The following is a 26,895-nucleotide window of genomic DNA, read 5'->3' as shown; positions in this document are numbered from 1 at the left end:
GGCTGAGCCAAAAGGAAAACACATTAAAAATTATGATACATACTCCCAGATTGCCCTCTAAAAAGACTATATCTTTTTATAGTTCTACCTATAGTGGAGGCTGCCCGTTTCTCAACATTCCTGCAAAACTGATTATTATCAATCTTCTCACCTTTGATGAAAAATACTCTTAGATGAAAAATTACATTTTGTTATCTCTTCTTCCTTAATTTTAAGTGTAATTGATAATCTTCTCGTGTTAATTAGCATTTGTATTTCTTTTTCTGAAAACTACCTGTTAATGATTTTTGCCCAATTTCTATTGGGTTGTTCATTTTTTACCTATTTATTTATTTATGAATAAGTAGTTCATTGAAAAGATATATATTAAGAGTTTTCAACATGTTGGAATAGAGGAGGTTACTATCCTGGCTGCTCAGTGGAATGAAACCATGAAAGCAGACAGGCAGATACTGAGCAAGGTGGGTGAACAACAACAAAAAAAAGCGGGAGACTTTACTGGAATTTAAAGTCAGACATTCAAAGCAGATCAGGGCTTCAGGAGGTTGGATATGATAAAATAAGGAAGAAATCCTCAGCAGCATAGCCACTGCCACAGCCAGACCAGAAGCACCAGCCAGAGTGGTCCCTCTGTGAGCATAGTGGAGGGATAAGGGAATTAAAGGAAGCTGTATATTTGGGAGGTCCAAGGCATATACCTGGATATGGAGCATTTAGAGGTCAAGGACATTGCCTGTCTAACCTGAAGGACTCACTACCCAATATCCATGTATGGGGAAAGAAGCCACCATCTCTCCAGGCAAGTGTGCAAAGGACAAAGGAAGGAATAATTTTACAGCTGCTGCATGGGGGCTGGCAGCTGAGGGGGCTGATTCCTGGCAAACCCAAGTTTGGCCCGAAATACAGGCTCAGTAAACACACTGCACAACATAGAGTAAGCATAAGTGACCAGGAGAAAATCAAATGTGAGAGAGGTTTACACAGAGGACAACTGGTCGTGGAAACACACCTGGCTCTACCCCTCCCCCTGCAATCCAACTGATTGCAGGACCAGGTGGAAGAGACACATCTGGGTACTTGGAAGGGTGGGGGCAGGAGAGATTGTAGATGGAACCCAAGACCAGGAAACATGGGATCCAAAGGTGACAAAGGGGACTAAGAATTGGCTCCCCAACCACACTGTGGAACCCAGGGGAGGTCCCTGGGGTATAGTCTTCCAGCATGGAAAAGCAAGTACTAGGCACTGGAGGTGTGCTGATCTAAAATCTCCAGATCAGTTGGCATTCAGTGAAGAGCCTGGAGCCTACCTGAACATAAACCCTGCCTCCAGGAATTCCACACTCCGGAATTCCAGCGATCCAGAGGGTGGAGCATCACACTCCAGATGACCTCACCTAAAACTGCTGAGAAGAAAAACAGAATCTTTTGAACTCCAACAGAAAAAAAGAATTCTTTACCGTTCCATTAAGATCTTTTTTTTTTTTTTTAATTCTTTTTCTCTGTGTGATTGTGACCTTAATGGTACATGGACATTTATACATATTAATATTTGGTTTTTTTCTCATTTCTAGCATTTTTGAAGCCAGTTACTTTTCATGGATTAGTTTTTTTGTCAATGAGGATGTTTGATTAGTATATTTTCATTTTATATTTTTATTTTTTATTTTAAAAAATTTTAATGTTTTATATGTTTTCCCCTACCTGTTTCCCTTGATTCTCTTTTCTTCTGCTAACAGCCAATCTCTATCGTTCTTTCACTCTTCCTTTAATTTTTTACTTCTCTCCTCTTCCCTCATAATCATCACATTCTTTATCAGTTCTGGTCTCTCTCTATCCACCATTTGAAATTATAAGCCCTTTTGCAAACTTGCTGTTTTTACTGTAGGCAATAACTGATCATATCATATCTGTTTATTGTGATAATTAACATTGTAGATGTCACAGTCAAGACTATTTGATTTAACGCTGTATATTGTTCACACTGGTTGTTGTTATTATTTGTCTCCTCCTAAACAGTGAAGTACTGGAAACCTTCAGATACACTATAAGCCCACAGGGTAGAAACTCCACTGCCTCGGAGTCATACTGTTAGATGGGTAGGCACTCAAACAACATGAGAAAGAAAGGGAACAATCCCCTCAAACAAACAAAGACATTCCAGTAACAGAATCCATCAACACCACAGTGGAAGAAAAGTCAGAGAAGGAGTTTAGAATGTACATGGTTAAACTGAGCTGTGAAGTAAAGGATGGTATAAGGAATGAAATCAGAGAGAAAATACAGGAAGTGAAAGATCACTTCAATAAAGAGGCAGAGATTCTGAAAAAAAAAAAGGCAGAAATCCTTAAATTGAAGTAAACAATAAACCAAATTAAAAATTCAATAGAGGGCTGGGGAGATAGCTCAGTCGGTAGAGTGATTGCCTTGCAAGCATAAGGCCCTGGGTTCAATCCCCAGCACCACAAAAAAAAAAAAAAAAAAAAAAAAAAAAAAAAAAAAATCAATAGAAAGCATCAACAACAGACTAGAACACTTGGAAGAGAGAACCTCAGAGAATTAAGACAAATCATATACTCTCAAAAATAAAGTCGACACTACAGAGAAGATAGTAAGAAACCATGGACAGAACTTCCAAGAAATATGGGATAACATGAAAAGACAAATTTAAGATTTATTGGAATAGACAAAGGCATAGAGATACAAATCAAAGGAATGCAATCTTTTCAATGATATAATATCAGAAAATTTCCCAAATCTAAAGAATGAAATGGAAAATCAACTATAAAAGGCTTATAGGACCCCAAATGTACAAAATTACAGCAGAACCACACCAAGGCACATTAAAATGAAAATGCCTAACAAACAGAAGAAGGGTAGAATTGTAAACATTGTGAGAGAAAAATACCAGATTACGTACAGGAGGAAATCAGTTTGGATCTCAAACTGGTTGATTTCTCAACCCAGACCCTCAAAGTTAGGGGTCCTGCAATAACATACATATATCAAGTTCTGAGAGAAAATGGATGCCAACCAAGAATTTTATATCCAACAAAATTAAGTTCCAGATTTGAAGATGAGATAAAAACCATGATAAACAAAAGTTAAAAGAATTCACAACTAGAAAGCATATACTACAAAATGTCCTCAACAAAATATTCCATGAAGATAAAAGGAGAAAAAAAAAAGTGAAAACCAGCAAACTGGAAGAACTACACTAAAGGAATAGTCAATCAAAGGAGAAACTAATTCAAATTAAAAACTATAAATAAACCAAAATGACTACAAATACAAATCATATCTTAATAATAACCTTGAATGTTAATGGCCCACATTCATCAATCAAAAGACATAGACTAGCAGATTGGATTAAAAAACAAGACACGGGGCTGGGGATGTGGCTCAGTGGTAGAACACTTGCCTAGCATGTGTGAGGCACTGGGTTCAATTCTCAGCACCGCATATAAATAAAATAAAAAATAAAGGTCCATTGCTAACTTAAAAAAATTAAAAAAATGAAAGGAAAACAAGACACAACAATATGCTGTTTACAAGAGAACTAACTTATAACCAAAGATATCCACAGACTGAAGGCGAAAGGATGGGAAAAAACATATCACTCACAGGGATTGCATAAACAATCAGGAGCTTCTATCCTTATATCAGAAAAAGGGGACTTCAAGCCAAAGTTAATCAGAAGGGACAAAGAAGCACATTTCATACTGCTTAAGGGAATTATACATCAACAAGACATAAAAATTCTAAATAAATGCCCCAAACAATGGAGTATCTGTGTACATCAAACAAACCCTTCTCAACTTCAAGAATCAAATAGACCACAACACAATAATACTGGTTAACTTTAACATGCCTCTGTCACCACTGGATAGATACTCCAGACGTGACAATAGAATGCATTCTGACACACTGTACACAAATGGAGCACAACCTCTCCTTCCTCTGGCTGTAGATGGTGCAGAGTCACACTGGTAGGGTAAAAATACATATATGTAGTAATACTCTCCATCTCATTCCACCATCTTTCCCATCCCCACCCTCCCTTCCCCTTACTTCCCACTGCATAATCCAAAGTTCCTTTATTCTCCCCCACCCCCATTATGAATTAGCATCTGCTTATCAGAAAAAGTATTCGGCCTTTGGTTTTCTGGGTTTGGCTTATTTTGCTTAGCATGATATTCTCCAGCTGTATCCATTTACCTGCAATAATTTCATGCCATAATTTCATTCTTCTTTAAGGCTGAGTAATATTCCATTGTGTACATGTACCACATTTTCTTTATCCACTCATCTGTTGAAGTGCATCTAGATTGGTCCCATGGTTTAGCTATTGTGAATTGACCTGCTATAAACATTGATGGTGCTGCGTCACTGTTGTATGCTGATTTTAAGTCCTTTGGGTATAAATCGAGGAGTGGGATAACTCAGGCAAATGATGGTTCCATTCCAAGTTTTCTTAGGAATCTCCATACTGCTTTCCAAAGTGGTTGCACCCATTTTCATTCCCACCAGCAATGTATGAGTGTACCTTTATCCCCACAACCTTGCCAACATTAATTGTTGCTTGTGTTCTTGATTGGAGTGAGATGAGATCTTAGAGTGGTTTTGATTTGCATTTCTCTAATTTCTAGAGATAGTGAACATTTTTTTGTGTTTGTTGATTGTATTTCTTCTGTGAAGTGTCTGTTCAGTTCTTTAGCCCATGTACTGATTGGGCTATTTGTTTTTTTGGTGTTAAGTTTTTTGAGTTCTTTATATATCCTGAAGATTAATGCTCTATCTGAGGTGCATGTGGTTAAGATTTTCTCTCTTCATGTTATTGATTGTTTTCTTTGCTGAGAAGAAGCTTTTTAATTTGAATCCATCCCATTTATTGAGTCTTAATTTTACTTTTTTGCACTTTAGAAGTCTTGTTAAGGAAGTCAGGTCTGAAGCCAACCTGGTGGAGATTTGGTCCTACTTTTTCTTCTATTAGGCACAGGGTCTCTGTTCTAGTACCTAACTAAGTCTTTGATCCACTTGAGTTGATCAAAGTTGTGCAGAGAGGTTTAATTTCATTCTGCTACATACGGATTTCCAGTTTTCCCAGCACCATTTGTTGAATAGGCTATCCTTTCTCCAATGTATGTTTATGGTGCCTTTGTCCAATATGAGATAACTGTATTTATGTGGGTTTGTCTCTGTATCTTCTATTCTGTACCATTGGTGTACACGTCTATTTTGGTGCCAATATCATGCCACTTTTGTTACTATTGCTCTGTAGTATAGCTTAAGGTTTGGTCTTGTGATACCTCTCGCTTCACTCTTCTTGCTAAGGATTGCTTTGATTATTCTGGGTCTCTTATTTTTCCAAATGAACTTCATAATTGCTTTTTCTATTTCTATGAAGAATGTCATTGGGATTTTAATTGGAATTGCATTGAATCTATATAGCACTTTTGGTAGTATGGACATTTTGACAATATTAATTCTGCCTATCGAAGAGCATGGGAGATCTTTCCATCTTCTAAGGTCTTCTTCAATTTCTTTCTTTTTAGTGTTCTGTAGTTTTCACCTTTCACCTCCTTTGTTAGATTGATTCTCAAGTATTTTATTTTATTTTTTAAAGGCTATTGTGAATGGGGTAGTTTTCCTAATTTCTCTTGCGGTGGATTCATCACTGATGTATGAAAATGCATTTGATTTATGGGTATTGATTTTTATCCTGCTACTTTGCTGAATTAATTATTCTAGAAGTTTTCTGATGGAGTTTTTTTTTTTTGGATCTTCTAAATAAAAACATGTCATTGGCAAATAGTAATAGTTGAGTTCTTCTTTTCCTAGTCATATCCCTTTAATTTCCTTTGTCTATTTGATTGCTCTGGCTAGAGTTACAAGGACTGTATTGAATAGAAGTGAAAGAGGATATCCCTGTCTGGTTCCAGGTTTTAGGGGGATTGTTTTCAATGTTTCTCCTCTTAGAATGATGTTGGCCATGGGCTTAGCATAGATAGCTTTTACAATGTTGAGGTGTGTTTCTACTATCCTTAGTTTTTCTAGTGTTTTGAACATAAAGAGGTGCTATATTTTGTCACATGCTTTTTCTGCATCTCTTGAGATGATCATATGATTCTTGTCTTTAAATGTATTAATGTGATGAATTATGTTTATTGATTTCCATATGTTGAACCAACCTTGCATCCTTGGGATGAACCCCACTTGATTGTGGTACACTATCTTTTTAATATGTTTTTGTATGTGATTTGACAGAATTTTCTTGACATATTTTCATCTATGTTCATGAGGGATATTGGTCCGAAGTTTACTTTCCTTGATGTGTCTTTGTCTAGTTTTGGTGTCAGGGTGATAATTAGCTTCATAGAATGAGTTTGGAAGGGTTCCCTCCTTTTCTATTTCATGGAATCATTTGATGAGTATTGGTGTAAATTCTTCTTTGAAGGTGTTGAAGAACTCAGCTGAAAATCTGTCTGGCCCTGGACTTTTCTTGATTGGTAGGCTTTTGATGGCATCTTCTATTTCATTGCTTAAAATTGATCTGTTTAAATTATGTATGTCCTCCTGCTTCAGTGTGGGTAGACCATATGTCTCTAGAAATTTGTCAGTGTCTTTGAGATTTTTCTATTATTGAAATATAAATTTTTAAATTTATACTATAATTAATTTAAACTATAATTAGTTTCTATTTATCTTCTGTATTTCAGTAGTATCCTTCATGATAGTTCCTTTTTCATCACAAATTTTAGTAATTGGAGTTTTCTCTCTCTTTCTCTTTGTTAGTATGGCTAAGGGTTTATAAATTTTATTTATTTTTTCAAAGAACCAACTTTTGTCAATTTTTAAATTGTTTCTTTTATTTCAATTTCATTGATTTCAGCTCTATTTTTAATTATTTCCTGTCTCCTACTGCTTTTGGTGTTGATTTGTTCTTCTTTTTCTAGGGCTTTGAAATGTAATGTTATATCATTTATTCATTGACTTTTTATTCTTTTAGTGAGGAAGCTCAATGCAAAGAACTTTCCTCTTAGCACTGCCTTCAAAGCATCCCAGAGATTTTGATATGTTGTATCAGTGTTCTCATTTACCTCTAAGTATGTTTTAATTTTCTCCCTGATTACTTCTACTATCCATTTATCATTTAATGGCATGTTATTCCGTCTCCAGGTGTTGGAGTACCTTCTATTTTTTATTTTATTGTTGATTTCTAGTTTTATTCCATTATGATCTGATAGAATGCAAGGTAGTATTTCTAATTTTTTGTATTTGCTAAGAATTCCTTTGTGGCATAACATGTGGTCTATTTTAAAGAAGGATCCATGTGCTGCTGAGAAGAAAGTGTATTCACTTGATGATGGATGAAATACTCTATATATGTCAGTTAAGTCTAAATCATTATATCATTTAATTGTATAGTTTTTTTGTTTAGTTTTTATTTGGAAGATCTATCCAATGGTGAAAGAGGTGTGTTAAAGTCACCCGTATTATCATGTTGTGGTCTGTTTGATTCTTGATATTGAGAAGGGTTTGTTTGATGTACATGTTCCATTGTTTGGGGAATATATATTTACCATTGATATGTCTTGTTGATGTATGAATCCTTTAAGCAGTGTGAAATTTCCTTCTTTATCCCTCTGACTAACTTTGGTTTGAAGTCCACTTTATCTGATATGAGGATGGAAATTTCTGCTTGTTTACACAGTCCATGTGAGTGATATGTTCTTCCCATCCTTTCATCTTCAGTCTGTGGATGTCTTTTCCTAGGAGGTGAGTTTCTTGAAGACAGCATATTGTTGGGTCTTTTGTTTATTTGTTTGTTTGTTTTCTTTTTGAGTCCAATCTGCCAGTCTCTCTCTTTTGATTGATGAATTTAGGCCATTAACATTCAGGGTTATTATTGAGATGTGATTTATATTCCTGGTCATTTTGACTTATTTTTGCTTTTTAACTTGAGTTAATTTTCCTTTAATTGACATTTCCTTTAGTGTAGTTCCTCCCTATGCTGGTTTCCATTGTTTGTTTGTTTGTTTTTTCATTTCCTCCTCATGGAATATTTTGCTAAGAATGTTCTATAGTGCAGGTTTTCAATTTGTGAATTCGTTTAACTTTTGTTTATCATGGAAGGTTTTTATCTCATCTTCAAATCTGGAACTTAATTTTGTTGGATATAAAATTCTTGGTTGGCATCCATTTTCTCTCAGAACTTGATATATGTATGTTATTGCAGGACCCCTAACTTTGAGGGTCTGGGTTGAGAAATCAACCAGTTTGAGATCCAAACTGATTTCCTCCTGTACGTAATCTGGTATTTTTCTCTCACAATGTTTACAATTCTACCCTTCTTCTGTTTGTTAGGCATTTTCATTTTAATGTGCCTTGGTGTGGTTCTGCTGTAATTTTGTACATTTGGGGTCCTATAAGCCTTTTATAGTTGATTTTCCATTTCATTCTTTAGATTTGGGAAATTTTCTGATATTATATCATTGAAAAGATTGCATTCCTTTGATTTGTATCTCTATGCCTTTGTCTATTCCAATAAATCTTAAATTTGTCTTTTCATGTTATCCCATATTTCTTGGAAGTTCTGTCCATGGTTTCTTACTATCTTCTCTGTAGTGTCGACTTTATTTTCGAGAGTATATGATTTGTCTTAATTTTCTGAGATTCTCTCTTCCAAGTGTTCTAGTCTGTTGTTGATGCTTTCTATTGAATTTTTAATTTGGTTTATTGTTTACTTCAATTTAAGGATTTCTGCCTTTTTTTTTTTCAGAATCTCTGCCTCTTTATTGAAGTTATTTTTTACTTCCTGTATTTTCTCTCCAGTACCATCCTTTATATCAAAGTTCAATCTAAATATGTGTTTTCTAAACTCCTTCTCTGACACTTCTTCTACTGTGTTGTCTATGGATTCTATTTTTGGAATATCTTTGTTTGAGGTGCTTTTTTCCTTATTCTTCCATGTTGTTTGTGTGTTTTCCCATCTAGTGGTATGGATCTAAGGCAGTACGGTTTCTACCCTGTAGTCTTATAATGTCCCTGAAGGCTCCTCATACCTCACCTTGAAGGGAGAGAATAGTATTAGCAGCACCCAATGCAAACAATATAAAACCTTAAACCAAATAGCTCCTATTAAGATGTGTACGGTTTTATAACAATAAACAGAAATGATGCATTCAATTTTTGTCTACAGTATAAACAGTAATTTTGCAAAAAGGGTTTACTATGTCAAATGATGGACAAAGAGGGAACAGAGGAGTAGTGTAGGATATGATGTTTATGAGATGGAAGGAGAGAAGATAGAGGTAAAAATTTATAGTAAGAGTGAAGGAGGAATTAATAGAGGTTGACTGGCTGTTAACAAGAGAGGAATGAGAAAAAGAATCCAGGGAGACAGATAAGTGAGAAAAAATATATACAGATTTTTTTTTAAGTAAAAATATAAGAATACACGACAGAACTGTAATATACTATTCAGACATCCCATTCCTCAATAAATTGATGCATGAAAAGTATTTGGATTCAAAGATGGTACAGATGTGACAGAGAGGGGGGAAAAAAGAAAAAAATTAAAAATAAAAACAGAAAGTCTCTATGAAAAATTGAATGATTGCTTCTGTTGGCTTTCAAAAATTTTCTCAGCTTCCTTTCTCTGCCAGTAGTTGGGGTTGTTTGAAGTGTGATGTTAGCTCCAGTCCATTGTGTATCGAACTGTTCGCCTGGGAGAGCTGATAGTGTGATGCCTTCCCGCCTCTTCCTGCCTTCCTACCCATTGTAGACGGCTCCTTCTGTCATGTGCACTTCAGGACTCACTGAGTTGGAGAGAGCCTGGTTTTCTCCAACCTGTGTTCTCCCCAGGGAACTGCCCCCAGGCTCCAGCTTTCTACAGGCTTGCTAGGCCCAGACTGACCCATGCAGACCCAGCTGCGAGCTGATGGACCTGGGCTTCAGATTCCCCAGGCTTCGCCTTGCTGCAGTCCCAAGATCTCAGTGCCATTCCACCTTGCAGAAAGTCCACCAGGGTTGTGCTCACACAAAGGAGCAACCCTGCAAAGAGGCAACTAGATGGCAGCCACTAGCACACCAAGCAGAAAGACCTCAGGTACAACCAGACCTGCAGGTACCCCACCAATATATCTTCAAGCCCTGGTTGGTGTCCCCAGACTGAGGCAGCCATGGCCCCAGACCGTGATAGTGGTGGCTGCAAACCTGTAGGCCCCTTGGCCCTGGACTCCCAGGCCCTGGCCCATGTCCCAAGATGGTGGCAGCCACATGTAACCAAACCTGCAGGTACCCACAATGAACTTCCGGGCAGCAATAGGCAGCAGGCAGTCTGCAGGAGGTCTGTGGGCAAATGGTGGTCACTCAGTGGTGGACATCATGTGTCAGGTAATAGGCTAAAGGCAGGCGATGGGCAGGCAAAAGGTGGGTAAACGGACAACTGGCAGTTAGTCTGCGGTGGTCAGCAAGTGATCAACATGCAAAAGGCAGACGAACTGGTAAAGGGCTGGTGATCATGGTGGGGAGTCAGTGGGTGGGCGGCAAACAACAGGGGATCAGTGGGCAACGAGGGATGTCTCGCAGAGAAACAGTATTTCCTCTGCTTGGATCCCAAGTCACGAGGGACAAGGAATGTAGCCTCCCTCTAGTTCACCATCTTGGATCCTCCCTAGAATATTTCAACCTTCAATGACTGAATGTACTTTCTCAGCAGTACACAGATCCTTCTTTAATATAGACCATATTGTGTAAGCAATCACATATGTTGGCATATAATTGTAATATTACCTTAATATATTTTTAGCATCTGTTAGTTATTTTGGTAACTCCCTTTCCATTGATATTAATTTTTGTTCTTTTTTCTTGATTATACTTGTTTGATTTTTATCAAATTTTAGCTGTATTATTTTCTTCTCTATTTCATATAGATCTGCTCCTACTCATTTTTTCTTCCTGCTACATAATTTGAAAATAATTTGATTGTTAATCTAGCTTTTTCTGATACAAGTATTTTAAGGTATAAATGTTCATCCGAGCACTGTTTTATCCCAGAGATCCTGATATTTTAAGCTTTTATTATCACTTAGTTCAAAGCACTTTTTATTTACTTTTCTCATGCTTTATTCCTTAACCTCTGAGATGTTTATAAGTGTACCATTTAATTTTGAAATAGTTGACATGTGGGGGTGATGGTTCTGTATGTCCTAAGGGGATTGATTTCTGAAGTAATAAATCATGCAGGAAACAGTTTGAGTGATTTCAGATTTTTTAAAAAGTAATGGAAATTCTTTTTATATTGATTGTATTGGTTACATACATGTCAAAACTAATCAAGTTGTATACTTCAAATATGTGCATTTTTTTGGGGGGGTGTTGGGGATCAAACCCAGGGCCTTGTGCTTACAAGGCAAGCACTCTACCGACTGAGCTATCTCCCCAGCCTCTAAATATGTGCATTTTATTGTACTTCAATTTTACCTCAAGCTATGGGGGAAACAGTGGAAAAAAAAGAAAAGATAAATATTGAAAAATCATACTTCAGCATCCCAACCTTGCCCACATCTCCTCCTTTATGTGGTGCCACTTTTATTAGTTTCTTCTATATTCATCAGTGCTTCTTTGTGCCAGTAGAGCAAATACCAAAATATATTCTTATTTTCCCAGGTTTTTGTTACATTATTCTAAGACTTACTAACATATCCTGGAAGTGTTTTCATAATAATAGTTTCATTATAGCTTTTTTAATTTGTTTTTTTAAATACAGATGACAGTAGAGTGTATTTTGACATACTATACATACATGAAGTATAACTTCTCATTCTTATTGTAGTACATAATGTAGAGTTTCACTGGTCATGTGTTCATATATGAACATAGGAAAGTACTCTCTGATTCTTTCTACTGTCTTTCCTATTCCCATCTCCCTGCTTTCCCTTCATCCCCCTTTGTCTAATCCAATGAACTTCTATTTTTCCCTCCCACCCCTTATTGTGTGCTAGTATCTGCATGTCAGAAAGAACATTTGGCATTGGTTTTTTGGGATTGAGTTATTTCACTTAGCATAATGGTCTCCAGCTCCATCCATTTACCACCAAATGCCATAATTTCATTCTTCATGGCTGAGTAATATTCCATTGTGTATGAATGCCACATTTTCTTTATCTGTTCATCTGTTGAAGAATAGAACCAACCTAGGTTGGTTCCATAACTTGGCTATTGTGAATTGAGCTGCCATAAACATTGATGTGGCTGCATCACTGTTCTATGCTGATTTTAAGTCCTTTGAGTATAGACAAAGGAGTGTGACAACTGGGTCAAATGGTGGTTCCATTCCAGGTTTTCTAAGGAACCTCCATACTGCTTTCCAGAGTAGTTACACCAATTTTCAGTCCCACCAGGAATGTATGAGTGTACCTTTTCCCCCACATCCTTACCCACGTATTCTTAATAATTGCCATTGTGACTGGAGTGAGATGGAATCTCAGTTTAGTTTTAATTTGCATTTCTCCAATTGAATTTTTTCATATATTGTTGACCATTTGTGTTTCTTCTTCTGTGAAGTGCCTATTCAGTTTCTTTGCCCGTTTATTGATTGGGTTATTTGTTTTTTTGGTGTTGAGTTCTATGTATATCCTGGAGGTTAATGCTCTGAGATGCAGGTGGCAAAGATTTTCTCCATTCTGTAGGCTCTGTATTCATGTTATTGGTTCTTTCCTTTGCTGTGAAGAAACTTTTTAGTTTGATACCATCCCATTTATTGATTTTTTTTTTTTTTTTTTTTTTTTTTTTTTTTGCGGTGCTGGGGATTGAACCCAGGGCCTTGTGCTTACAAGGCAAGCACTCTACCAACTGAGCTATATCCCCAGCCCAATTCTTGATTTTAGTTCTTGTTGAGGAAGTTGGTCCCTGAGCTGACATGATGGAGAGTTGGGCCTACATTTCTTCTAGTAGGCACAGAGTCTCTGATCTAATGCCTAGGTACTTGATCCACTTTGAGATGAGTTTTGTGCAGGATGAGAGATAAGGGTTAAATTCATTCTGTTACATATTGGATTTCCAGTTTTCCCAGCACCATTTATTGAAGAGGCTATCTTTTATCCAATTTTTGTTTATGGCTCCTTTGTATAGGATGAGATAACTATAAATATATTAAAAAGATAGTGCACTGTGATCAAGTAGCGTTTATCCCAGGGATGAAAAGCTGGTTTAACATATGGAAATCACTGAACATAATTCGTCGCATCAATAGATATAAAGAAGAGAATCATATGATTATCTCAGTAGATGCAGAAAAAGAATTTGACAAAATTCAGATTTATTGATGCTCAAAACACTAGAAAAACTAGGGACAGTAAGAACATACCTCAACATGTAAAAGCTACATATGTTAAACCCAAGGCCAACATCATTCTAAATGGAAAAAAAAAATGAAAGCATTCTCTCTAAAAACTAGAACAAGACAGGGATGCTGTCTTTCAGCACTTCTGTTCAACATCCTCCTTGAAACTGTAGCTAGAGCAATTGGACAAAGAAAGAAATTAAAGGGATATGAATGGGAAAAGAAGAACTATCCCTGTTTGCCAATGGTATGATTCTATATTTAGAAGACCCAAAAAACCCCACCAAAAACTTTCTAGAACTCAAACAAATTCAGCAAAGTAGCAGTATATAAAACTAACACCCATAAATCAATTCTGTTCCTATACACCAAAGATGGATCAGCTGAAAGAGAAATTAGGAAAACTACCCCATTCACAAAAACCTCAAAAAAATATGTTGGAATCAATCTAACAAAAGAGGTAAAGGACCTATACAATGAAAACTACAGAACACTTGGATAAGCAGAATTAATATTGTCAAAATGGTCATACTACCAAAAGTGCTATACAGATTTAATGGAATTCCTATTAAAATCCCAATGACATTCTTCATAGAACTATAAAAAGCATTCATGAAATTCATTTGGAAAAATAAAAGGTTCAGAATAGCCAAAGCAATCCTTAGTGAGAAAAGTGAAGCAGGAGGCATCACGGTACCAGACTTTAAACTATAATACAGAGTCATAATAACAAAAATGGCATGGTATTGGCACCAAAATAGAATAGAAGACATAGATACAAACCCACATAAATATAGTTACCTCAAAATAGCTTTTTTTCTTCTTTTTTTCTTTTTTCAGCTGCTTAGTGTTTCTTCCACAAATTTATAATAGTTTATGTAAACAGTTTCTTATACATGGACATTGGATTGTTTTCAGTCTTTTGCAATTATAAGCAATGGTTTTATACATGTTATTTAATGCATGTATAACTATATATGTATATATATATATATATATACACATATATACATGTGTATAGCTGTTTGTAGTTTATGTGGGATATTAGTTTATGATTTCTTAGAGTGGTTCTTGATAATGTTCAGGGTAGGGCAGTGGAAGCAGGATTTCCCCCCCTATATTATCTAGACCTACAAAGAAGCAGTAGGATACAATAAAAGTTAAGTTTTGGCATCACACAGACCTCAGTTTGAATACAGTTTGCTTCCTTACTGATCTTGAAACCTGAAACAAGTCATTCTGACCTTTAGTTCTTTTATATGTAAAAAGGGCATAATAACATTCACCTTATGTGGTGGTCATGGCAGCTAAATGGGGTTGTGAAAATGTTCATTCTCTTTCTCCAAGAAACTATTGCTCCTTGTAATTGTAAAAGATTGAAAACAATTCAAATGTCCATGTACAAGGAATTGTTTAAATAAACTATGATAAATATGCAGAAGAAATATTGTGCAGGTGAAAAGGGACTTCTTTCATTAGCCTCTGTATCCATGGTTCCTTCCACAATGTTTAGCACATAGCTAATATATGCTAAATATTGAATATTGAATAAATTAGTGCTGCATATTGAATGAACAAACAGATTAACCCAGTTTTAAGCTGTCATTTTGTCTAATTGTGCATGATTTTTGTTGTTATGTTGTTGTTTTTTACTCATAGAACAATTCCATTAAGACCTCAAAATATACTGCCTTGAACTTCCTGCCCCTGAACCTATTTGAACAGTTCCAGAGACTTGCAAATGCCTATTTTCTGTTGTTGTTGTTCCTACAGGTATTGCCTCATGGGCCCTTTTGCACAGTGTTTTATGAACCTTTCTGGGGTGAGGTTGTATAATCAATCCCAAACTGAGGGATATCTTCTCTCTTTAGACAGAGGCAAGTGAACAGCTGGCATCTCAGGTAGTCCCCTAGAATAGCTGAGGTTAGGACTAGTCAATGTGAAACAACCCTCTGCAAGAGGGAGACCAAGTCATCAAATTCCAAGGAATGGGGGCTCCTTTTGACTGCATGGACGCAGTTCACCTAGACCATGGGTGGCCACAGTTTCTCCAACCCCAACACCAACTGCAGTACTATTCCTCTTTCTCACCCTAGACTCCACCACAGGAAGTTGATGTGTAGGAGTCTGAGGAAGGAGAATAATTTAGAATGTAAGAATGCCAGCACAAGGAAAGAATCAGTGTAGGGTAGGCCCAAACTAGAGCAGGGGATAGATCCTCTGAGCTCTCCTTGTGTGGGAGGGTGTGGGAGAGCGTGTAGTTCCCCACACTCACTCTTACTCCAGTACCCTTTACTATCAGAGAAGAACTGCCCTTTTTCCATCAGGACAATGGTTGCGAAGTTCAGAACAGATTGGTATCTATTTACAGCCTTTCCTTCTTTATCCTGCCTTGGGAAATGTTTAGTTATATCCCGAGGGATTTTATAGGAAAACTACAATAGTAAAAACAACAGGATAGTTGGATTTATTATGAACCTAGGGAGGTAAAAATGTTGGTGGGGTTAGGGAATTGTGGGAAAATATATTGTCCTTTAAGTCTTCTGACCCAAGATTCTCCTTTTCCCTCCACAGTTGATTCCCCAGATCTCCTCCCTGGCGTGGTACACCACGGTGATACCCCTGGTGGTGGTGCTATCCATAACAGGAGTGAAGGATGCCATCGACGACTGGGTGAAGTGGCTTCCTGGGCTTGCTTCACTGTAGCTAGACAGGCTGTGGACAGTAAAACTTCCCAGAGGGACCTCATGCTAAGAAGCACTGAATGGAAAAAGATGCTTCCCATCTTTGTTTCCTTATATATCTCAGAAGAATATAATTCCCATGGACCCAAGACTGGTTCTCTTTTCACTGCCCGAAAGGGACAGCAAGGCCTTTCTGTCTTCCTGTGGCCATCACTTTGAGCCCCTCCTCCAGGCCTCCTTCCCTTTCCTCTGCCACTCTCCCATTCTGCCTTCAGCCCAATTTTAGCTTTCTCTGGCTTCACTGTGCTTCCCCTTCTCCCATTTTATATTCCTTTTCCTTCCTCCCTGCACTCTGCTCCTCCTTTTTCCTGTTCTTCCTCATTTTTCTCCTCTTTCTCCATTCCTCCTTTCCTCTCCAATTCTCCCTATTTCCCTTTCCAACTTTCAGTTCTACTCAAGCACAACTAGGAGCCCTCTAGTTTTAGAAAGCCTCTGCTTAGAGACCAGCTCCTTTCCTAGCATTGGAGAGAGAAAATGACTCACAGCTAATGCTTCTAGCGGATGGACCCAGCCCCATACCTAATAGTGGGATTCAGGAAGTCGGTCCTTGCAGTTTCCCCAAGAGAATCCTGATTTTGCGTATATAGGTTTCCAGACCAAAGCTTGAGAGCATGTTTCTCCAACTCCAAAATCCCAGCTTAGCACATGTAGTGGTTAAAATTTTAATCACAACTCAGATATGCAAAAATTAACTATTTCTCTATAACTGGGCTCATTTTAATTCATAACCACTCACATACCCCACCCTGACTCTTTCAAGGGAAAACTAAAAACAACTTTCTGATTCAGAGTAATCCAGCTGCTTCTGGTTTAGAACTGTCTCTTTCGGATAAATATTTGGATGATTCTGAACTGTAACAAATTCAGGATTTTCTCTGCCCGCTTCCCAGTCCTGCCCTTTTCCCAGTCCTACACTGGGATATATCCTATTTTTCTTCTCCTGCTAGTTGGACTTTGAATATCAGCTTCCTTCTTACTTCCATCTGCTATAGAAGTGTCTATATGTCAACCACAGTTGGGGAATGGATGGGAATATGCTTGGCAATACTTCCCTTTTCCTGTGCCTGCCAAGGCATGTGGGACTCTCTAGTCCTGCCTGTCACTGTATACTCTGTCCTTTATGGCTTTCGACATAGTTACTTGTTCACATTTCCCCAGGCTTTGGCCTTTAATATTTACCACGACTTGTCTTTCTCCTCCGTGAGTTATTTTTTTGACCTTCCTTATCAGCTTACAAGAGGCATCAGCTTCTTGGCCTGGTTTTAGTGGTAGGGTTTTGGAATGGAGGAAAGGGAAATTACAGAGAAGAGGAACTATATTGGGTAATATTTCAAAATGTTAAAATCCTACATGCAGTTTTCTATATGTCTATTTCCTGAACATTTTCTTGTGTGGTTTTAGAAAAGACACCAAAGTGACAATCAAGTTAACAACCATTCTGTTCCTCTGCTGGCAGATGATGGCAGGTACGTTTTTTAAGGAAGTTAGTTTAAGTAGGAGCAGTCCCAGGAGAGGGTCAGTCTTACTAAAGTGTGATGTACTGGGTACTTCGAACAGGTAGTTCAGAACAGTGTAAAGGGGGCTGGGGAGATAGCTCAGTCGGTAGAGTGCTTGCCTTGTAAGCACAAGGCCCTGAGTTCGATCCCCAGCACCCAAAAAAAAAAAAAAAAAAAAAAAAAAAAAAAAAAAAAAAAAAAAAAAACAGTGAAAAGAACCTCAGATTAGACATGAAAGGAATTTGTTTCTAGATGTCATCAAGTATGCCGTGAACTTGCCACATTACTTCAGATATCTCTGGGACTCATTTTTCTTCTCTGGAAAGTGGAAATAATATTTTTCACCTTAGAGGATACCTGTGAAGATGAACTAAAAATAATTTATATTAAAGCAATTAATATGGGACTGGGTTTGCAACTCAGTGGTAGATCACTTCCCTAGCATGTGTGAGACACTGGGTCTGATTCTCAGCACTGCATATAAATAAAAAATAAAGGTCCATTGACAACTAAAACAAAAATATTTTTAAAAAGTGATTGATATATTATAACATGATATTAAATAAATAAGTGATTATTATCAGTGTCATGGTTAGTAAGAAGATATTTGTATTTATAACATGAGTGGATTTGGGACATTCTCTTGTAGGCTTTGGTCAGGTCATTTCTCCTATTAACAATCTAAAGAAAGCAACAACATTGCTGTAGTATTTGGTCATAGGTAGCTAAAGTGTTGGTCATAGGTAGGACTGGAAGACAGGCAAGTTCCTATGTAAGGCAAAATATGAAGATATCATAAGAGGTGTAAAAAATTACTATAGCTAGCAAAAGAAATCAAGGAGAACTTTCTGGAGGAGGGGATATCTGTTTCAGACCTTAAAGGATGGGAAGAATTCAATAATAGGGATTGAAAAGAAGAATGGCCAGTGTGACAAAAGCATAACTGCAAGGAAGTGCAAACCTGAAGGAAGTCAAGGCTGAGGTTCAGCCTTTCTTGTGGTGGCCTTGCAGCACACTTGTATCTGTAGTTTTTATCATATAATTCTCTTATCTGGAGTTCTCAGGCATCTCCTCTTGTTGTTTATTGTGTCTGCTAATTCTTACTCACACTAGATTGTTTCCTTGAGTATTTAGAATTGTTGAAACTTCCCATAAGACACCAAAAAGGTTCTGTTGTAATTAAGAAGAAAAGGAAAACAGAAATAAAAAGAAAAGAAAGGGCAAGAATGAAGTGTATTAGAAACTAGCCAAGCTAGGGAGTTGCTCACCAAATGAATTTAGTCAAATGAACTTTATAGCTTGAGTACTTGGGTTTTATAAGATTATTGGAGGTGAATTTGTCATGGAGTTATTTTAGGGTGAGAGTTAATCAGCAAGGCCCTGGTTAGACTCCGGGACCAATGAAAATCTGATGAATTTTATACACAGAGGTGAGGTTCATTGTCGAAGCTGCCTATCTTCCTGAAAGCAACTTTCTTTTTCTAGAACACATGAGTCTGAGCATTGCTGCTACTGCAAAAGCTTATCTGTTTAGCAAGTTGAGATTTTTGTCATTTTTCAGCTATTAATAATTTTATTGACAAAAGTAAACTGAGGTAGAATATTTGCCTAGCATGTGTGAGGCACTGGATACAATCCTCAGCAACACATAAAAACATAACTAAAATAAAGTTGTGTCCATCTATAACTGAATTAAAAAAAAAAAAAGCAAGCACTCTACCACTGAGCAACATCCCCATCCTGGTCGGTTTACTTTTTAGACCACCCTTTCACTAATGCTGCTGCCCTTAAGGGTTCTTTGTTCCAACCAACTATGTCTTATGATCATAAGAGTTCATTACTTGTCCTTGCTGCCAGATAAAGTAAAATTTAGGTTACGAGATTGTTAAAACTGGAAATCCCCTCTCCTACCCCAGACCAAAACAGCCTCAGAGCATGCTCACAGTTCTGGATTTAATTCCCCTCTTTTATTCTGGATCCTTACTTTATGGCAAGAAAAGCCTCGCTTTGGGAGTGAGTAGGAGAAGGAGGGGGCCTGAGAGGCATGAGGCAGGGGACAGGGGACAGGGAAGGTGCCACTGCCTCTCACCCCTAAAGGGAAAAAAAAAAAAAAAAAGCCTTGCTTTTTAAAGAGTGTTGACTTTATTTATCTATTTGCTGGGAAGTACCAGTGTGTTACATAACTCCAGAAGGTATCACTCATGTAAAACAGAGAGTATAAGTGAATGATCTCCCCTGAAGTCAGGGCATTGCCTTCTCTAGCTCTCTGGCCATTCTTTCTAAACCAGAACTTACAATGTAAAACCTGGAAATAAAAAATGTACTTATGGCATAATAGGATTGAATATTTTAAATCAGTAAGGAATTTCTCCCCTCTCTCAGATCTGAGACATATGGTTGCTAAATTTCCAGGAATAAATTGGTACTAGTTTGACAGCTGCTTGTATAATAAAATATAAGCCTTTATTCGGCTGCAGTGGCACACACCTATAATCACAGTGACATGGGAGGCTGAGGCAGGAAGATCATAAACTCAAGGCCAGCCTGGGCAATTTAGCAAGACCCTGTCTCAAGTAAACAATGTTTTAAAAGGGCTGGGGATGTGGCTCAGTGATAGCATACCCCTGGGTTCAATCCCCAGTCCCACAAAAAGTAAAAATTATTTATTTATACACACACATTTATTATCTATACACATACTTTTAAATTTCCAGGAGAAGCAAGAAAAATATAGCTCTGCTTTCTCCTCATGTTTCATTGGTGAAAACCATGGCAGACAGAATGCTAGAGAACTCACAAAAGTAAATGTCAGATCAAGATCAGACAAAACAAATCCCCAGCTGTCTTTCTCCAAGGTTGTAGCTACTACACTTCAGTGCTGTCAGAAAATTCTCTAAGTAAAAGTGAAATTTATATTAAAGGATTTTATTGCATAAAAGAAATTTGACCCTTCTGAAAGGGGAGGTTTTCTCAGAAAAGTATTCCTATGGGAATACCTATGGTTTTGTGTATGTGGCAAAGTGGTGATGTGTATCACAGCCTACAGGTGACAAGACTGCATTCAGAGATGAAATGGGGAATGATATATTACTAAATGAAAAATGCAAAGCGCATAAAGCTATGTATTTAGTGCGTAACTTTTAGGTGTATATACTGTATGGAATTTTGTGAGTTGAGGTTTTCTAGAAAGAAACACATACCAAAAAAATTACAGTGGCTATCTTTAGGGAGTATAACTAAGGACTGTGGATAAGGGAGGTTTTAATTTTTCCTTCTACACAATGCTTTACTATTCTATTTCACATAAAAATAATCATGTGCATGTATGTCTACGTACACTTCCATAGGGTTCTAAGAAATGTTTATAACCTGAAGTCAAGAGAAATGGGTCCCATTCCTGATAGTAGGGAGGATGCATCACAAATCAGTTTAGTTTGACTTTGTCTTCATTCACCTCAGCCTTATTTAGTGTTTTAATTCTTAATTGTCAAAACAGAGCTTTAGAGAATTCACAGATTTAAAGATCATTGTCTTGCAGGGTAAAAGAGGAAAAATGGATGAATGTCGAAGTGGGAGATATAATAAAACTAAAAAATGACCAGGCTGTCCCTGTGAGTACCTATTCTGGCTGTGACTTTTTCTTTTTTGATGTGAGTGGGAACCAGGGACCCTTACAGCACTTTTGCTACCACTGCTCTTGGTGACCTCCCTCACTTTGTATCAGAGATCAGCAACTCCTAGGGCAAGAAGCTTGTTCTTGTCCATCCCTCCCCTTAGCTACAAAGTGTGAGTAGCTTTGAGAGAGAGTGTGTGGTAGCAGTGATGGGTCCCAGACAAAGAAAGTAAACCAAGTGTTTGTAAAATTATTAGGGTGGACACCTGTACTTGAGGAAACTCTTGTCTCACCGTAATGTTTAAAAGTCTGCCTTCCTGCATTCCTCAGCTTCTCTGACTTTTCTCATCACAGGCGGATCTACTACTACTCTCTAGCAGCGAGCCATATAGTCTGGCATACATAGAAACAGCAGACCTGGATGGGTAAGTGTTCCTTCCTTATAGTCCATTAAGTCACTTTAGCCAGCTCTAAGTGGCCTGTCACTGAGAGAGAGCATGATGCAGGTAAATGAACTTATTCTTAGGCAGAAGTGGTAGTATATCAGCTGGAGAGCCTAGAAATAACCAAATGGGAAAATACAGGAAATCAGATCCTTGGGACCCTCAAGACAAAGACTGAGCTCTTGGCAGCAATAATTGAGCATCCACTGGGTACAGAATCTGGGCAAATAAACTCCATGTATTCCATTTCTAAACTAGAACATTCTCTCTGGCAGTAGTCAGCCTTCCATATCCACAGGTTCTGCATCAGTGACTTTGACTACCCACAGATGGAAAATATTTGGAATAAATTTGCATCTGTACTAAACATGTCCAGACTTTTTTCTTGTCATTATTCACTAAACAATTAACAAGTATTTACATAGCATTTACATTATATTAAGAATTATAAGCAATCTAGCCAGGCATAGTGGCATACTCCTGTAATCCCAGCAACTTGGGAAACTGAGGCAGAGGATTGCAAGTTCCAGGCCACCCTTAGCAACTTAGCAAGACCCATCTCAAAACAAAAATAATAAAAAAGGGATGGGAATGTAGCTCAGTGGTGAAGTGCTCCTGGGTTCAATCCCCAGTGCCAAAAAAAAAAAAAAAATTAAAGAATTACAAGCAATCTAGAGATTATTTTAAATATATAGGAGAGTGTGCGTAAGTTATATGCAAATATCATGCCATTTTATATAAGGGACTTGAGGATTTGGGTATCTTTGGGGGATCCTGGAACCAATTCCCTGAAGATATTGAGGGACAGCTGTATTTCATAATGCTGAGTAGCAGGAAAGAGGTTAATAGAACTATACATTTTCAGAATAGAGTTCCAAAGTTTCCAGGGGAAAAAAAATTGAATATGGAAGTAATTATTACCAGTAAAATGTTCTATAGAGGATTTACTAGAAATTCACTAATGTGTAAGGGCTAAAGTCTTAGGAGGATAGGGGTCACCTGCAGAGAGCTTGTCTTATGGAGATTTGTCAGTCAGCTTTCTTAGATTTGTCCCTCCACAAGCTTTTTGAAATGTGGCTACTATTTTTGCTTCTGTCTTTGTGTATTCCTGTGTCAGCAAATGGTTAATTGGGACTTCTTTATGGGGCCCTATGCATACTTATGAGGTCAGGAATATGTTTCCTCAGAGGTTTGTGCACGTTCCCACTAGAATCTGTTCTTTATTCTTGAAGGGAGCAGAATCCCAAGTTGCTTGGTGATGTCTTTCCAGCTTGTGTAGAGCATCTGGCCATCTAGATCTCCTGGGTTGGTTAAAGTAGTGATGACATGTTGCTGGGGGAATAAGGGAATGAGTGGGCTAGTACTCTGCTTCCTTGCAAAGTTTTCTCACCTCAGTACTGCCCACAAGAGTAGGGAACAGTGCAAGGGACTTCTACAGCTCAGACCCATAGCCCAAACTCTTTTGGCATCATCTGTTTTTCAAAACCCTATGAAGAAGTAGGAAAAGTGGTCCTGTGCTGCTTCTATGTTTTTATCCTATAGTCTGGTGATCCTGTGTCCTTTACTCTAGTGAAACCAACTTGAAAGTGAAGCAGGCCATCTCAGTTACCAGTGACATGGGAGATAATCTGGACCTGCTTTCTACCTTTGATGGTAAGTTAGGAAATAGGTTTACCCAACCAGACTTTCATCAGTAGAGGACTATCTAAATAGAATACAACACATCCATATGGGGAATTCTGCTTAACTCATTACAGACAATATGCAAGTTGATATTTGTTTATTTATTTTGCAGTGCTGGGGATAGAACCCAGGACCTTATACATGCTCAGCAAGCACTCTACCACTGAACCACATCCCCAGCTCACAAGTTGATATTTATTGACATAGAAAAAATAGTTACACTATATTAGTAGGAGAAAAAAATGCAGATTATAAAAGACTGCATAGTATATGTAACACAAACCTGTTTTTGGAAACATAAATGTTTGAGTACAGGTATAGGAAAAAAAACTTGAAAAGATATTCTTCAAAAGGTTAGTAGCAATTTTTTCTAAACAATGGCTAGATTTTACCTTATTTTAAGTATAGCATAAATATTTACAAAAGACATTTACTTTACTCATCAGGAAAAAGTTAAACTATTTCCATTTTGAAAAAAATACTAGGTTTTCTTCAAGTTAAGTAATTTTTTATTTTCTTCACATTCAAAGATCAAACCAGTCTGGCAGTACTGATGATAGTAAGTTATGTGAGCATTTCTCTCTCTGGATGATCCATGTCACATACAGAATTATTTTTCTTTGATGCCCAGAAACCTTTATTTGCTTTTCTGAAGGGAGCTGGTAAGAAATGGGGAACAGCTGAGACAGGATAGGAAGAAAATGTGCATGTGTTTTGAAAGACAAGTGTTCTTTCTGCTTTTCAGTTGAGTCTCTTTTCATCCTGTTAGGAAAGCCTAAATATTACAGAGCCCGGACTTTTACTCATTTGTTTTTCTGCAGGAGAAGTGAGGTGTGATCCTCCCAATAACAAGTTGGATAAATTCACAGGAATCCTGACCTATAAGAGGAAAAGCTACTCCCTGGACCATGATAAGCTGCTGCTCCGTGGCTGCATCATCAGGAACACAGATTGGTGTTATGGCTTGGTCATTTATACTGGTATGTTTCCCTGCAGTCATAACCAGATTCTCAACCTATTGGAGTCTGTTGTGGATACCTAGTTTTTAGGATACAGATATGGCACTCAGCTGTATTTCAGAACCCTATGACTTAGAAATAGGTAGATATAGGGAGAGGTAGATGTATGTATATATGTATGTAAGAATTTTTTATTTCTTAGGGGAAAAAAAGTGACTTCTGTTTTCCAGGCAATGAACTTCCAACATAACAGCTCGACCTTGTTAGAAAAAGGCTTTATGTTCAAGATCACAGAGCATTCATGAGTCTTTCCAATCAAATCTGGACTCAGTAAAGGGTATACATATACAGAAAGTGAAGCAAACTAGCTTATGAAAAGAAAGAGATACATTTGGATTACTCCCAAAAGGAGATAATAGAAACAGTACTCATTATGGAAAAAAATAAAAAGTATAATATGAAAAGTTCATATCAGAAGTCACCACATTTAGAATCACAGTGCATAATACTTAGCAAGAGATTTTCTTGGATTATGTTATGGTTCAGGAAAATAAAGGAAGCCTCTGTGCTATGTCTTCAGTGATAACTGACAATGTGTTAGTAAACTTTCTTTTTTAAAAAATATTTTTAGTTGTAGATGGATAACTTTATTTTTTTAATGTGGTCCTAAGAATCAAACCCAGTGCCTCACATGTGCTAGGCAAGTGCTCTACCCTTGAGCCACAACCCAAGCCCAATTAACTTTTTCTTACTGTGACAAAATACCTGAGATAAACAACTTTAAAAGAAAGATTTATTTTGGCTTACAATTTCAGAGGTTTCAGTCCTTGATCACTTGGGTCTGTGGTGAAGCCAAACATCTTAGAGGGAAACCAAGCAAAGTCTTTCATATCATGGCAACCAGGAAAAGAGAAAGGAGGGGAAGAATCCCAATAGCCCCTTCAAGGGTATGTCCACAATGACCTAACTTCCTTCAAATCCTAAAGTTTTTATCACCTCCCAATAGCTGGGGACCAAGCCTTTAACATGAACTTTTGGGGGCATTTAAGATCCAAACCACAAGACAACAACAACCACCATAGTAAGAAGCATTGAAAAAGATTTACCATAGAAACTCTACTACTTGAGAGTCTGCTCCTAAATGTGGGGCTCCTAGTTTCCTTACTTCAGTGGAAAACAACAGAACTCAAGTCCTAGGGAGAATCTTAAGAGTCCAGGGAGGCTCTGGTGGAATATCTTTCCTTGTTTTTTTTTTTTTTTTCACCTGGAGTGGCAACTTCTAAGCTGCATACTTCCCAAACTTAAAAGATGTAGACTCATTTTCCTTACTATAATTTAGCAGCTGTCCACACATAGTTTTCACTCATAAAATGTTCAATTTTCAGTCCAAAATCTTTATTTTCCCCAAAGCAATAGCAATAAGGTTGCCTGTTATCACAATTTAGTTAGGGTTTCCCTCTGACTCTTGGCTGGTTATATGGTTGTGAGCAGCTTTGGGAAGCTCCACACAAAGAACTGATGCTACCAAGGGCATCCTGACATACTCAGTGCAGAGGTGAGTTTCTATTCTTGCTGCATGATGCCAAGTTCTACCATGATCTCCACCTTCTTTTTGAAACCCAGGGTGAGTAGGCTCAGTAGGACTATGGGAGATATGGTCCCTGTAACTTCCAGGCTCTGAACCAAATTTTGCATTACTTCAAACCCTTCAAGGAGTGCCTCAGAGGAAAGAATGGCACAGCTTATGCTGGGCACTCCCAGTGTTTGCCCACACACCATGGCAGTTACAGGTCTCCCATGGGGAAACGTGGGTGAAATTCCCTCTAGAGCACATGTAAGAATAATGTCAGATGATAAAAGGCTAGAGACATTTCTACTTAGTTTCTTCTATCCTTTTATGCTTTCTCCACAGCCATATCTCTAATTAATAACTTACAGCTCTAGTCTCAATGGCTATTAATCACTCCTTACTTCTGCTTACTATCTGCCCTATCATGAAGAAACACAGGCTCTCATCTTTCAATCCCAGAGAACTCAGCCCCTGGCTTCTACTTCAAGAAAAATTACTGCTATTGTGTCTTCCTTTCTTCCATTCCCAGTTAGAAACTTTAAGTATACCATGACCCAGCAATGGGGTTCCTAAAAAGAAGGCAGAGATCTTTTTTATCAGGAAATTCTTTCACTGGTCGAAACAAACCAGGTGGCAATGAGAGAGAAGCTTAAGAATTCCTATTCTGAATTAACTCATCTCAGAAAATCTGTCAGGACTGTCTGCGGTGCTACAAAAAGAGGAGTCAGCATGAATGCACTTCACAGAAGTAGTCTGGACTATCCTCAGAAACAAATGTTCCCTTTTGAGTTACTGGTAAACTTTGATCCTTTCTCCAGAACTTTGCCTCCTGGAATTGCATAAGAGGTTAGAATAGGTAATCATTGAGTTATATTTTGATCCAATTTCAAGCCTCTGGAGTACACACTGTGATTCTAAGATCTGATATCTGTCTGTTTTACTTAGGGCCAGACACCAAATTAATGCAAAACAGTGGGAAGTCCATCTTTAAACGGACACATATGGACCATCTCATGAATCTCTTTGTGATCTGGGTAAGTTA

The 26,895-nt window shown here is 37.6% G+C and overlaps 1 protein-coding gene across 3 annotated transcripts in view; it reads left to right on the top strand.

Moving 5' to 3' along the window:
• The window catches only part of LOC124965001 (phospholipid-transporting ATPase FetA-like), a 142,044-nt gene that overhangs the window by 61,169 nt on the left and 53,980 nt on the right, over positions 1-26,895 (top strand). For all 3 annotated transcript variants that reach the window (XM_047525813.1, XM_047525812.1, XM_047525814.1), the window contains 8 exons: positions 15,005-15,118; positions 15,920-16,018; positions 17,491-17,555; positions 21,124-21,196; positions 21,553-21,623; positions 23,212-23,294; positions 24,146-24,304; positions 26,799-26,887. In XM_047525813.1, the coding sequence (XP_047381769.1) occupies positions 15,005-15,118; positions 15,920-16,018; positions 17,491-17,555; positions 21,124-21,196; positions 21,553-21,623; positions 23,212-23,294; positions 24,146-24,304; positions 26,799-26,887 (753 nt within the window). The remainder of the gene's footprint in view (positions 1-15,004; positions 15,119-15,919; positions 16,019-17,490; positions 17,556-21,123; positions 21,197-21,552; positions 21,624-23,211; positions 23,295-24,145; positions 24,305-26,798; positions 26,888-26,895) is intronic.

The sequence above is a fragment of the Sciurus carolinensis genome, chromosome 14 (genome assembly GCF_902686445.1).
Source record: "Sciurus carolinensis chromosome 14, mSciCar1.2, whole genome shotgun sequence".
NCBI lineage: Eukaryota > Metazoa > Chordata > Mammalia > Rodentia > Sciuridae > Sciurus > Sciurus carolinensis.
This window is presented reverse-complemented; position numbering and strand designations above follow the sequence as displayed.